Below are 15135 nucleotides of genomic sequence, written 5' to 3' on the forward strand. Positions count from 1 at the left end.
TGTATTAATTTTGAATAGTTTTGTCCAATAATGATACTCATTGGTAGATGCAGCAAAGTTCAAAGTAGAGATTATAATTGTACATTTGACACTAATCATTTTTAAAGCAACTGCATGGAAATAAATAGAAATAATTTTGATTAATATAAAAAATCATGATTAACTAAATTTTATGCGATTTGAATGTAAAAACATCAATTAATTAATCATACAAACAAATTAATAAATTGAAATATAGTATATTTCTTCTCTGCGAATCAATTCTGTATCAAATTAATATGATTTTGTTAATTAAAAGCACTAATTAGACGAGTCAGACGTACAAAAATTAAATCAGTTACGAGAGACAATTTTATGCTAAATATTCTATTCGACAGACAGAAGCTTCAGACGTTTAAGCCAAAGTATATTTTATTCTTATAAAATTATAATTAAAATTTGAATTATTAGTAAAGTTATCATAAATTTGGATAATGAAAAAAAAATAAATGAGTTTGAGAAATTGAAACATATTGAAAATAACATGTTCAGTATTGAATAGTTCTCTTTTTAAGATTTTAAATTTTCTGTAAGATCGGAAAAAGATTTCATTAATAACAATAATATTTATTCAATTTGACATTTTGAAAAATTATTGGTAATTTGTTCATATATCTAATTTTTGTGTTTTGATTTGTAAGTGATAACTTCGATTCTCTCTGTGTCTATCAATGAGTACTAAAAAGTTGAGAAATTATACAATATATCAATTTTAAATTTGAGATTTATAATAATTTAGTCGTGTTTGTTTAAATAAATAATTAATTGTTTAAAGACGCCGTGGCTCAGGTGGTTAGAGCACCTGTCTCGTAAACAGGGGATCGGGAGTTCGAATCTCTCCGGCGTCAGATGATATTTTTGAATCTAATAATATGAAAAAAATATTATAACTACTTCATTTTCTACTCATCATTATTATAAAATAATAATTATAAGTACGCATACCACTAATATTAATGATTTATGTGTACTTTCATTAATTCTTTAAATTTAGCTTGCTTTAATAAACGTCAAAATGTCAAACGTGTCAATTAAAAATAAATTGAACTTGCTTAGGGTAATTTTCAGTAGCAACAAAATTATTAGCACTGGAAATTTTTCTTTGGTATGTCACTATATATGAAAATATGCATTTTAATGCAGGTTTTAAAATAAATCTCTATAATTTTATTTATAGCGATTTTCTTAATAACAAGGTTATGTGTGATTTTTGAAAAACACTATGCTAATTACAATTGCTAAATAAAACAAGAATGTAAATAAAAATACTTGAAGTATAAAACCATTATTATCATAATAATCATATATTTGTTATTAAAATGATAACTATGAACTACGCCTGAAAAATTAATACGGCTTTAAATCAAATAGACGCACATTTTTCAAGAGGTGCGATAGTATTAACTAAAGATTCCATGCTAATACTTAGTTTTCATATTGAAAGTGGATTTGTGTTTCCTTTTATTGCACTTTTAATAGGTTAATGTGGATATTTCGATATTCTTCAAGACGATATATACAAATGTGATATTTTGAAGATGCGATAGATCTGAAATATATTATGTAATAATAAATTTTACATGCCAAGAGATTAGCTAAGTTGTAAAAACCTGAACCATTAATCTGGATCTTACATTATATTGTATGATTTCTGGTTCAACTTTTCTTAAAAAATCTATTTTTTTTAAATGTATTCAAAGTTTAACAAAAAGTTTTAATTCTTGAAAACTAGAGGCAATTATGTAAATGTTTTTGATTGTGGTTCTAGAAATGTTATTCACGATTATGGTTTAAAGTTTAAGTGAACAAAGTTAATAAAAATTAATGGCTGAAGCCGAAAAATGGTCATAATTTCACCATAGCTCTGAGTTGCACTCGAAAACTCGTAACTTTCAAACAACGTAAGATATTTTCTTTTCTAATTTTTTTAGGACAGTTAAGGCCAATACTATCTCCCCGTTTCGATTTGACGTCAAGGCATGAAACACCCTGTATATATATATATATATATATATATATATATATATATATAGGGGAATGTCCCGTAACGCCGGACGGCACCAAGCGCAGGACACTATTTAACATGTATTATTTAAGCGAGTATAAATATTTTTATTTCAAAATACAAGTGAAAGGGGCATGGGGGGCACACAGGTACAGGATCACGCGCCAAGCCTCGCTTGCACACATCCACGGCAACCCTTTCTTGTTTTAGGTGTAAAATCATGGCGTCACCTAAATATTAATGAAAATAATTTTAGCATATTTATGCATTTATATTTGAGTAGTATGCAAAAATAAACATTGTACTTTATTGTTATCCGTAAAATGGTAGAATATTATTAGGTCTTTTACTCATTTTTAGTAGGTGCCACCAAATGAACGAAAATGTCTGTCCCTTAGCACCGGACACTAAGTCGTCCCATAGTGTCCCGGACAGTAAACATATTGATATTTCTTGTTAGAATATACGTAATTTATTCCAATCATTTAATTTTGTTCTGTATGAGTGTTAATGGTCACTATATACCCCCATTTTTCGTATTTCCTAGTCGAAGAATGAAAAGCTTATGGTGAATGCACCAGCTGAAAGCATCAGTGTGGCCCAGCAAAAAGGAGGATCAATAGTGACTTTTTTGTAATATCTAAGAATATTCGTCAAAGACACATATGCAGATATTCCAGAATGTCGAGATGGCTACATATGTGATCAATGCATGTTATTTTGAAATGTCCTGCACTGTTTAAAATGATATTTTTTGATACCAAAGTTTGATTGATTAATTATTTTTTAGCAAAGATTATGGTTTTGTTAATTTAGTTTGATTTCTAACTTTGTTATCTAACATAAATCATAATTTAATAAACAGTTAGGAACTAGTGTCCGCCACTAGTGTGTGTATCTTCGGGAGTGTGGCTAATTCAATTTGATTCATTGATAAATTGAAGCATATATTTAATTCATTTCTGATGCCCCGAAACATACCATACGTTGCAACCAATGAACTTGCATAATATTACATTTTGATGATAAATGTACGATAAAACTTTTCATTGTCTCAAAAGGTTTTGCAACCAATTGTTTCGTGAACAAAGGGAAAACGCATGAATCAAACAAAACAATTTCCTCGTAGAAAGCGAACATCTGAGTAATGCGTATTTGATAATAAGACGACTGACGGATTAATTGCGTAGTAATTTGCGTTGCGACCGCAATTACGGCTCCGGCGTAGCAACTTGATCGCAATTTGATTCTGGGCGTATAAGTAAAACAGGTGACGCCGCTCTAATGAATGAATCGATCTTACTGTGTTTTCGCTCGTATTCACAATTTCCGCCAATGTCATAGGTACGTCTCGTCTTAAATATCTAAGTCAGTCGCTGATTAGATGAGAATCCGAATTTGCCTTGGAAAGATAAACTAGTGTTTTGGCTTGTGCCAGAAGTAAAACAACCCTATATGTAAATGGTTATGTTGTATATAGAATGGTCGTCAATTTGTATATTTTCGATTTTTTTTCCTCCTAGGGGCTTAAATGCTTCCAGATCAATAAAAAAATTATCTGATAGTTTTAGCTCTTAATGTTAACTTTAAGATAGTCCGCACTTCAACCAAAGTTCTGCTTCTTAAGTAATTACTTCTTTTATAAAATATATCAAATTTTTGTCGTAAATTTTTACTTTATAATCAAAATAAGCAAATACAATGTTATTTTTAAAATTTGATTCACTTATCGCTATGTTATAAAATTCTAAAAAACAAGTGATATTTTCCCCATGCTATTTCCATAAGAAACTTTAGTTGGAGTGCGGACTCTCTTAATGTTAATAATAAGAGCTAAAACTTTGAGACTTTTTTTTATCATTTTGAAAGTATTTGAGCCCCCTTAGAGAAAATAATCGAAAATATCTATATCAAGGACCAACCAAATATATACATGTATGTATGTATATACATGTATATACATATATATTGAAGTATGTGAATTTGGTGTTGATGCATATCAACTCTGTTTATTAACTTCCCATAGGGCAAGTTATAATAATCTAAACTAAAAGTCTAAAATGATCATTAGACATATGCACATCAAATTATCAGATATTTTATTGAGATTTTAACAATAAGTATAAATTTCGTTTACATTACTATGGGTTCCGTACTAATGTTCATCCTTTAGGCGGCGACGCGGCGTTTACGCGCTTCGATATTTCGTCTCTATGCAGTTAAAGCAGTACGATTGTTTTGAAAAAGAGTTCAGAATTTTCAGAATATTTCAAAATAATTTTTTCGTCAAAAAGTTTTTTTTTCTTAAAAAAGAAAAATTTATGTCAAAAACTTATAGTTTCTCAAAAATCTAATTTTTTTAGAGTAATTTTTTTAAAAAAATGTTAATCTTTCAAAAAAAAATATTTTTGGTACGGGAAGTTCCAGCAATTTGCCTTAAGGCACGTTGGTATACATTTGATGAGTTATTTTGATTCCGGCAGTAACACCATGTACAAAAAACTAAAGCAGTTGTAAGAAGCTTTATTTAACCATACGATTCGGCCTTCATCGAGACCGTCATTCAAAATATTTTATAAATAATGTAGAAGAAAAATGATATAAAATTATAGAACTACTATAGTTTCTAAACCATTGAAATGAAATTCAAACCATGAAAAAGCTATAAACGTCGGAACTATAAGTTTATCTTTTATAAAAGAATTGCATTATCCGTGAAGAAAACTTTTCAGTAAAAATAATATTAGAGTAGTTTGTACTTTCGAAAATACTCTTTCAACTCTTTTTACAAAATTTAAATCCAAATTTAACCCAAGATTCCTAAATAACCTAGTTTATTTAGCTTAATTATCTAAATTCTATTTGCGTTTATTAGGTGAACAGTCAAAACTTTCACAAAAGAAAATCAGAACATAAAAACAATTCCAAAAACAAGAACCAATATAAAACAATGCTAACAGATCACATTAATAACCTCAAACATAACATAGATTTTTTCAATCCCGCGATCCTACATTTCGAAAATAACTTATTTAAAAGAAGATTTGGCAAAGGATGCCTAATATCATTACACAATGAGACAGTCATAAATAAGAGAACCGACAAAAATTTGCTATGCAATGACTATAAAATAATCCTTGACCATTGTTCAAAACACTATCATATCTGAATGATGCGTGTATTTTATTTTATTATTTTACCAGAAAAATATCGATACCAGTCTTTTTACACTTTCACAAATCTTTATTAAATCAATTAATGCGCGCATGGTAGTATTGAGCTTAACTGTCCTGAAAATAATTATAAAAAATATCTTACGTTGTTTGGAATATATGAGCTTTTAAGTGCAAAGTTTTTTTGGATATTGTGGTTAACTTATATTAATCTTGTTGATTTAAAATTTGTTACCGTAATCGTGAATTACATGTTTAAGACCACAAGCAATAATATGGAAAAAAAAAACCACAATTGTCCCGAGTTTTTAAGAATGAATACACCCTGTACATATATTTATTATTTTAATTACTATCATTTGACCAAAATGATTCCTCTTATCATGACAGAGATAAAACATGAAAAATAACCCTTTTCCAGTTTGATAAACTTGGCAAACATTCAAAAATATTTAGGCAGCAATTGAGTCATGTCGTCCCCGTCGTTATTTTGATGAGCAGCTCTGATCTCCCCTACGATCGTGTATAGCATCGTGTCGTATACGTATACGGAGTAAATTAATGTATACTCCCATCATAATTAAACAATCACATACTCCAGTCATTCTGAATATTCATGAACATTTGACAACGAATGCCCTTAGAATGCGTTATGCAGAACTGTCGCAGAGGGTTGTCTTGTAAGATAACGGACGAGGAGGGCGAGATGGTCTAGTTGGTAATATAATACTGGTATTTACTCGAAGTACTTAGTTTGTTTTATATGCTACCAAATCAGGCCACTATTTATTTTTAGGAATAACTTAAGAATTATCTTTTAAATGGTACGCAAAGTGAAGAAGTGTACAAGTTATCGAACATGAATCTATTATGTACTAGGTAATCTAGTGTGTCGTCTGTGGTTTCTGGATAAAAAACTGAATCAAGTGCTCTTTGCATTAAGATAGTTTTGCAGAGTTTGGAACAAATTTTGTTCAAAGGATGGAATGTCTGAAGTATACGGTGGATGCAAAAAAAAATCTCAACTAAGCTTTCGAAACTTTTGGCAGGTCATCAAATATGTGTGATCTTTCTTTATCATGATGGAAAACAATATCTTCAATTGAAGCCGTTTTCTTTCAATTGTATGGCGCAATCTCTCTGTTCATTAACTTCCCGTAGGGCAAGTTATAGTAATCTAAACTAAAAGTCAAAAATGATCATTAGACATATGCACATCAAATTATCAGATATTTTATTGAGATTTTAACAATAAGTATAAATTTTGATTACATAACTGTGGGTTCCGTACCAATGTTCATCCTTTAGACGGCGACGCGGCGCTTACGCCCTTCGATATTTTGTCTCTATGCAGTTAAAGCAGTACGATTGTTTTAAAAAAAAAATCAGAATTTTCAAAATATTTCATAATAAATTTTTCGTCAAAAAGTTTTTTTTTTCAAAAAAAGACAAATTTATGTCAAAAACTTATAGTTTATCAAAAATCTAATTTTTTCAGAGTAATTTTTTTTAAAAAATGTTAATCTTACAAAACAAATATTTTTGGTACGGGAAGTTCCAGCAATTTGCCTTAAGGCACGATGCCATGCGCCCCACTAGTTTGCTTTCGAGTTATATAAAGAAGATAATAGACTCACTGCAATGGTAAAACTGTATACCATCTCCTTTTCTAGAGTTATACACTCGACTACGTGTTATATCGTGTTGATTATATATATATATATATATATATATATATATATATATATATATATATACAAAATCAAATTTTGAACATCAAAGAGAACTTAACAGTTTTAACAATAACAGCTATTATTAAAAACCTTTTCCTTAATAAAATCATTGACCTACCTATGCCGATTTTTTACATTAAAAGTAAATAAACGAAACTGGACCAAGTGGTTTAGAAAGAAGGAACTTATCAATTTTTTGAACTTGTTTGACAATTTGCCCAAAGAGATTTGGCACACTGGATTATTTAAATTTAGTTGTTTTACTGACGTACAAGACACTTTGATGATGATTTTTTTCAGGTTTGAATTTTAAATTATAGTAGTATGCTGCAACCACGAAAACAAATGTGTGCTATCAAAATTTTTGTATAAAAATCTTCCAAATTTCTTTTTTCCAAATTCACAGTTTTAAATACCAAAGAACAAAGTAAAGGTAAGTAAAATTCATTATAAAAATATTGTATTTTCACATAATGTATTTGCAAATTTATTATCAATTTTTTTTTGTAGTTTTCAATTTTATGCCAATGACAAATGTCATTTATCTTCTACAAAGCTTTTTTTATTTGAATGATAAAGCCTTTGATTTTAAGTTAATGATACATCGAACTGTCATGTATTTCGACTTGACTTAATTTAGTTAAAATATTTAATAGATTTTTTTTATTACAACTTGACATGGATGCTTTTAGATTTGTATGTGTGTATTTGTTAATTTATCAGATATTAGTTTTCTAGTGTAATTTCTTTCTACATGGTTTTATTGTTAATCATATTAATAAAATATTTATTGAAATTTATTTAAAATAATGGAATTTCGTTGTATTACAATTTTTCAGTTTAAGTTATGATAATTGTGGAATTTATGTTAAATGTTTATGTGAATAATAATACAACCGTTCATGCAGAAGGATAAAAACAGACTGACTAATTATATATTCTTTAACTAAACACATGCATTACAAATATTATTAACATTCATAGATAACATAAGTGTAGATTGACACAAAGCAAAAGAGAAACATATAAACATAAACATAGAGTAGACATAGAGTGTTTAGTATCAAACTTCAACAATAATGAGATAAAATAGAATTTGTTAGTATCTCATACGCTACTATTAACATTATTTTAGCAGTTCAGGCACCATGGTATCGAGGCGCACAAGAAAGAAGGCGAAATCACGGTCGATAAGTTCGACTACCCTTTCTGAAGTCTTGTTTCAAGAGGCAAAAAAGGTAATTGAAAAATAAAAATAATATATACTATTAAAAAAAAAGTATCAATACAACTGAAATAACATCATAAAAACGAATATATGAATGTAGTATGGTTGGAATTACAAAGACTTTGTAATTTAAAATGAAATCAATGAATAACGAAAACTAAATATAGATTTCAGTTACCACTTCCATAAGTTTTAACTTAAAATTATAGATAGCAAAATATTTTTAGTAAAAATAGCCCTTATCTGAAAAAGTTTAAAAGTAATAAGTAAGTAATATTGAAAATTCACAAAAAATCGGATAATTGTTTGGGTTGTCATCTATAAAAGTTCTTAAAAGTCAAAATTGATTACAACTCATATTACCTCTAGTATAATATAAATATATATATATATATATATATATATAATTAATACTATTATTATTATTTATATTATTGTTATTTTTGCAGAAACGGGCAGCACGCAAAGGAATCCACAAACGGTACCGTCTATCACCCTCATTGGCCAAACTAATTGGCAGCGACGAACCCGAAACACGCTACAACGTAGTCAAGCTAATATGGATACAAATCAAGGAAAGAAAACTCCAAGATCCCGAAGACCCAGCCTATATCGATTGTGATGCTGAATTTGAGGATGTGACCGGGATGGTGCGCCTTAAAGGCTTTACCATAATAAAGCACCTCAACCACCACTTTTTAGAATAAATCAAACCAGCATCACATGTTCAGTCTTATGACAACTAGTGTTAGAACGAAATATCGAGTGCTGAGTAAATATCTACACTATGCTGTCAATTGTGAGTACTTTTGCTATTGATATTTTAGCTTGATATATTTGTTGATATTCATAATTTCACAAACTTTTGGCAGTACTCAAAAAGTATCAAAAGTATAATCGATGAACACTTCTCACCGACTCATTACATATGCAACCAAATCCAATAGTCTCCATGGATGGTCATACTGTTCGAAGAAGCATCACAAACCGATCACGAAGGGTCATCAGTCCGAAATGTATTGCTTAAAAACCCCAAATGAATAGGATCCCACTAATAAATAAAGATGTACCAAATGTTCATGGACTAAATGTTTTATATAAAAATGTATTAAATAAAATTGCAATACTATATTGTATTACATTAAAAAGAATCGAAGTATAATTATTTCAAATAATAATACTCAACAATTTTAATACATGAGTATTTGACGCAAAAAAGAATAGAATTATAATTATTTCAAACAATAATACTCAACCATTTCAATACATAAGTATTTAATGTAAAAGAAAATCGAAACATAATTATCTTATATATAAAAATGGATCGCAAAATGTGTTGGTAAGCGCATAACTCAACAACGCCTGGACCAATTTGGCCAATTCTTTTTTTAAAATGTTCGTTGAAGTCCAAGGATGGTTGTTACGGCGAGAAAAAAAAAGAATTATTGCCGGGAAAACCCTAAAAACAGCCCTTTTCTTCTTTGGTCGAGTAGGCAACGCAATTTGTAAAAAAAAAAACAATGATCTATGTCATGACATTTTGTGTAGTTTTTGATAATATAATTTTGAATATATTTATATAAACATAGAAATAGCTTTCTATTAATTAACGAGCTATATTGGCAGCCAAAAACATTGATGTAAATTAATTAAATTTCAAAATTCAAGAACAAATTACAGGCGAAACAGTTTATTCGGCAACTAACCAAGACAATCGGAGTTTTTAAACTCGCCGGATTTGCTAGGATTGTCACCTCATAATCTTCAATTAAAGGTTGGATCGGCAATTATAATGTAGCGAAATATCGACCAGCTATATTCAAAGGATAGTATAAAGCAGAAGATGTTCTTGCGTGCGTTTATGGTATCATTAAGTGTTTGTGGTATTAATTTAGAAAACCCATGTTTCTCACATGGAAAATTGTATGTTGTTTGTTCCCGTATTGGAAAACAGATCAGATTTGTTTGTCTATGCGCCAGGTAATCAAACAAAAAACATCGTTAATCACAAAGCACTACAATGAAAATTGAACTGATTTTTGAATTATGATTTACATTATTAAAATTACTTACTTTTAAATGCTTATATTGTTTTATTTAATTATTTTTAATTCACACCGAATTAATACCAGGGTGACGGTTCTGTTCAGGATAATTTTTTGCAAAGAATAGAAAAAAGGTAGGCACAAAACACCGCCACATTACAATTTTTTTTGACAGGACGAAGTCTGTCGGGCCGGCTAGTTTGAAATAAAAATACTGAACAATTTCAATACATGAGTATTTTACGTAAAAATGAATCGAAATATGATTATTTCAAATAATAATAATTAACAATTGCAACATTAGTAATATTTATATTTCTATTATTTTTCATGTGAAATACTCATGTATTGATATTTTTGAGTATTAATATGCCAACTAGGGTTGATCGGTTTTCAAAAACCGTTTTTTTGACGAAAGTTATGAAATTCGAAAACCGGGTTTTTAGCGGAAAACGTCGGTTTTTTCTGTACAAATGGAAAATGTCAAATATACTAGATGGTAGCAAGCGTTTTGATACTTGGAATCTTAACGGTTCGATAAAATTTGGAATTATATCAGTCTGTTATAGTTCCCAAAAGGTTGCCCGTTATATTTTGTCTAATGTATATACAAATGTAGACTATTACATCAATGTGTATATTAACCCTTTCGACTCGGATGCCGCCGCTCCGGCGGCATAGTCATTTTGCCGTTGCGCTCGGATGTCGCCGCTCCGGCGGCATAATATGTTTTACCGTTCCGCTCGTATGCCGCCGCTGCGGCGGCAAATCATGTCGTCGCGGGCTAAACTTACAACATTTAATTTTTTTCATATTTATAAATTAATTTACTACTACATTCATTTATTGATTAATTTATTAATTTTATAAATAAATATATAACAAAATTAATTTATTAGCTCGGGATCCCCATAATTATTTGAGATATAAATTTTACTAGAGATGTTATTATATATATATATATATATATATATATATATATATTAAATTCAATGATAATGGTAATAATTTTGGTAATATGTTGAATTTAATTTTTGTTTCCTTGTCTATGAACATTTATTATTTTGTAAGCCATTATATCATATATTTTAATATACGCAGTACCCTTTTTTATTTATTTTTCTCAGAATGTAACTTTCACTAATTTTTGTAATTAATTCTAATAATTTTTTTATAATTTTTATAATTTTTTAAACAATATAGCATGGTTTTGAGCACATTTTTTTGTTAATTTTTAAACATTTCTATTTTATTATCATAATAACTATATTAGCATTATTATCACATTGTAACTTACCTCAAGGCAAAATACCAATACCAACTTTACAGTTTACAGTAGGATTGATAACTGTCTGACCAACTAAAAGTAGCTCACGATTGACGATTATTTTCCAGTCCCACCACAAACACAGCTTCACCTTTTTCAGTGTCATTCCTGACTTGTAAACGTTTGTCGTCGCTCACCACCACTAATGTATGATTCATTTCGCCTCCGATTGTCGTATATAATCTACTTTTTCTTACCAGTTATGAAAAAAATCAGAAAGGTTCGATTTCATTGCAATTCAGCTGCTCATCGCAGACGTTGAGTCGTTCTATCAAGTTCTTCCCGCCCAACTTATTATGAGAGTCCCACGCATCGAACTTCCTTTTCTACTTAGTTTTATGTAATTGGTTTAAAACAGTTTTCTGATTTATGGTTAGTTCCTTCCTAATGTCTGCAGAACTGATTTACTTACCTTGCTCTTCTTTTTAAGGATTTCATCAACGTTTTCAGTGATTCACATCAAAATTATCAGAACGAAAGCGAGCGAATCATCTCCAAGCAGCAGATTTTGATAAAGTACCTGCACCTTGTACAGCATACATTTTTTCAGTAGTCTGGGGAGCGTTCTTCCCTTCATCATAATAATATTGCAAAATACAGCAATTTTTTTCATTAGTTTTCTCCATTTTCGAATACAAAGAACTTTTCAACCACTTGACCGATTTCCTTGACTGTACTATGAAAATAAGTGTCGTAGTGTCACCTTTCTAATAAAGATTTACTGGTGCCGCTGCGATCTGCACTTTCTGAATTATTGGTAAATAAAGCCGCCTATCGCCGAAAAAGAAACGAACTTTTTACTTTACCCACAATATTAAAAAAATTTTTTTCAAAACGGTCAATTTCTTTCAATAATTTTAAAAATCTCAAAATTAGATTTTTTTCAGAGTTCTAAAGGAAAATTGATTATTTTAAAAAAAACTAAAATTTTTGGTACGGAAAGTTCTAGCATGTTGCCTTAAGGCATGATGCCATGCACCACTAGTTATCTTTATTTTCTAATATGTTGTTAAAAAGTTCTTAATTTCACTTATTTTGAGATATCGGGATGGACCTTTTTACCTGCGGACCTTTAAGCCCTGCTCTACCCTATATATACACGTTAGTATAATTAAATACATGTGCATGCAATCATTTTTCTATATCATCCCGCCCGTGTTTTCTCGTAAAACACGTAATGGCGTTTGCGCTAAAATTAATTTCTTGTGCATATTTAATTATGACAATTGACGTTTTCCTTTTTGGCAATTCCATTTCAATTATTCGCGCGCATTGTGCCCGCGGGGCTTTCCTTGACGTTCATTGTTCTGCCCGATATCATTTTTCACATTGTTTTACAGCGATGAGGGTCGATTTTGCACCGAGTTCAAATGAATAAAGAAACAGACCCCCGTTTGAGTATAAATAGATGTTCGCCGAACACAATACGAACATATAGTGCAGAGAGAATGAATAAATTCGACACTTCATTCAGACTTAAATACCCTCATTTATTGTACTTTCTAATTAAACTGTTCTAAATTACAAACATTAGCCTTTCGAAATCATCGACATTGAAAGAATCAGGTAAACAAGAATGATCACATTTTTCCTACGATTAAATTAATTGACTCGCTTTATTATTTTGTGACTCATTTTATCTGTAATAATTATACATAAAAAATACATTTATAAAACGACTCGTCTGACAGGGATACTAAAAATACATTCGTGTCTTTTGGCTTGCGCTGATTTTTAATGTGTTGATTCATTAATAGTAGATACTTACTAATAGTAAATAGATTACATGAGATGCAAGTTTATTCATTAATCTCAGTATTATTTATATATTTAAATGCTCGAGTAGAAACTCACGGTTAGTTCAAATTTCTAAAGACTAGGGGAGACTGGGTACGGCCACTTTATTAGCAAATAATTTTGCTAATACTGGTATATTAGCTGAAAAAAAAGTAAATTCAATGGTAATTTGAACATTTGTCTACGTGGAAATACTGCAATATTGTCCTTAAATATGATGATTTAGTCATAAAATCAAATAATACAAGAAAGGCGAAAGGCGAGTGTCACAATTCTGGAGTGTCCTGACCCTCCAGGAACGTCACAGGCTTAAAATAGGTTAAAAACAATAGAGCTATAAACACCAAAATAACTTGTCAGAAAGAACTGTTATTGTCAGAAATATGTAACACAACACAACATAATTATTTAATCGAATGTCATGAATTTAAAAATAATAAAAATAAAAAATAAAATAATATAAATATAATAATATATAACAGAGCATATTTTGTCAAACAAAGTTAATAAGAAATCTTTGGGAAATTTTATTTTACATTGAATTTTTCTTTCCCTTTCCCTTTCGTATTTTACCTTAGTTAAGTTATATTTTTCCTATTTGTCTAATCGTCATCCGAAAAGGACAAGAAATACATGTCACAACCGTACCCACAAAATTTGTCACAACCGTACCCACAAAATTTGTCACAACCGCCGTACCTAGTGCTCACCCTTGAAAAAAATCATGTTTATGGCTGAGCTAAATTATCTAGGCAAAAACTTATTGCTGGTTACTAGCAATTTTTGAACAGCAATCAGAACCCAATAGCCTTATAAGTCTGTTTGACAGATGTCAACCCAATCAGTTGTCACATCTCTATATGATATATTATTATTATAATTTCTGTAATAGGGCGAGTATTTTTATTGGTGCAGCAATAAGCTAAGGGCTATTTTCACTTGGAAACATATTACTATATATATTTCCAAGTAAAAATCGGTGTCACTGCTGCCTGACAACAGGCTGCTCAAAGTGGGTATCGAACCCGGGACCTCTGATTCTGGTCCCATCACTCTTAACCTACGGGCGAGCCCAATTAGCAAAATAATGAACAAAAAATCTCTGTATACAAGTAACGGTTATTATTAAAAGAAATCGCACAAAAAATCTTATTTTTGACTCTTTAAAAGCAATGCGGCCTACAAATCGATGCAATAATGAAAACTTGTTCAAAAAAACATACTACATCTTTCTCTCCTTGAGCCCTTTCTCAAAATCAGTATAGTTTATCTGTTATGACGACTGTCACAACCGTACCTTGCCACAACCGTGCCCAGTCTTTCCTACTGTATACAAAAATAAAAATTGAAAATGTAAAGTACGATATCTAATAAATCACATTCAAGAACTCTAACCTTTCATGAACTAGTGACAACAACTACAAATTCTTGAAATACTAAATTTTATCTAATTGACTCTTCGCAAATAATTGAAGGAATTCATGAAAAGAGGATAAAATGTTCGACGAAGCAAAAGGCGCGAGTCTCTTGCACGCCTCAGAACAATACGCACGATGATTAATTGCGGTTTTAATTAATTTCAAAATTTCACATTACGGCGTGCAGATGCGCACAGACGGCGCTCGCGCTCTTCCAAACAAAAGAGATTGTTGCTTTAAGTTTATACTTTTCGTATTCATACACTTGAATAGATTCTTGAAATAAAGTACAAATTATTTTTCTTATTGCACAAGTCTTTAACACATATGTATTAAACAGATTTAGGCCCAATATAAAATATTAAGGGCA

The 15135-nt window shown here is 30.0% G+C and overlaps 1 protein-coding gene and 1 non-coding gene across 2 annotated transcripts; both read left to right on the forward strand.

Annotated features, from left to right (window-relative positions):
* Positions 1–813: 813 nt before the first annotated feature.
* Trnat-cgu lies at positions 814–887 on the forward strand. The gene has a single exon. It is a non-coding gene; the product is annotated as a tRNA-Thr (tRNA).
* A 7211-nt stretch (positions 888–8098) lies between these two features.
* LOC113375342 (SWI/SNF complex component SNF12 homolog) lies at positions 8099–8885 on the forward strand. Its single transcript, XM_026615278.1, has 2 exons — positions 8099–8188; positions 8628–8885. Exons 1-2 carry the CDS (start codon positions 8099–8101, stop codon positions 8883–8885), a joined length of 348 nt encoding a protein of 115 aa, XP_026471063.1.
* The last annotated feature ends 6250 nt before the right edge of the window (positions 8886–15135 follow it).

Source organism: Ctenocephalides felis, unplaced genomic scaffold (assembly GCF_003426905.1).
Source record: "Ctenocephalides felis isolate EL2017-DRISC unplaced genomic scaffold, ASM342690v1 CF-g0.4_SCAFFOLD_01886, whole genome shotgun sequence".
Lineage (NCBI taxonomy): Eukaryota > Metazoa > Arthropoda > Insecta > Siphonaptera > Pulicidae > Ctenocephalides > Ctenocephalides felis.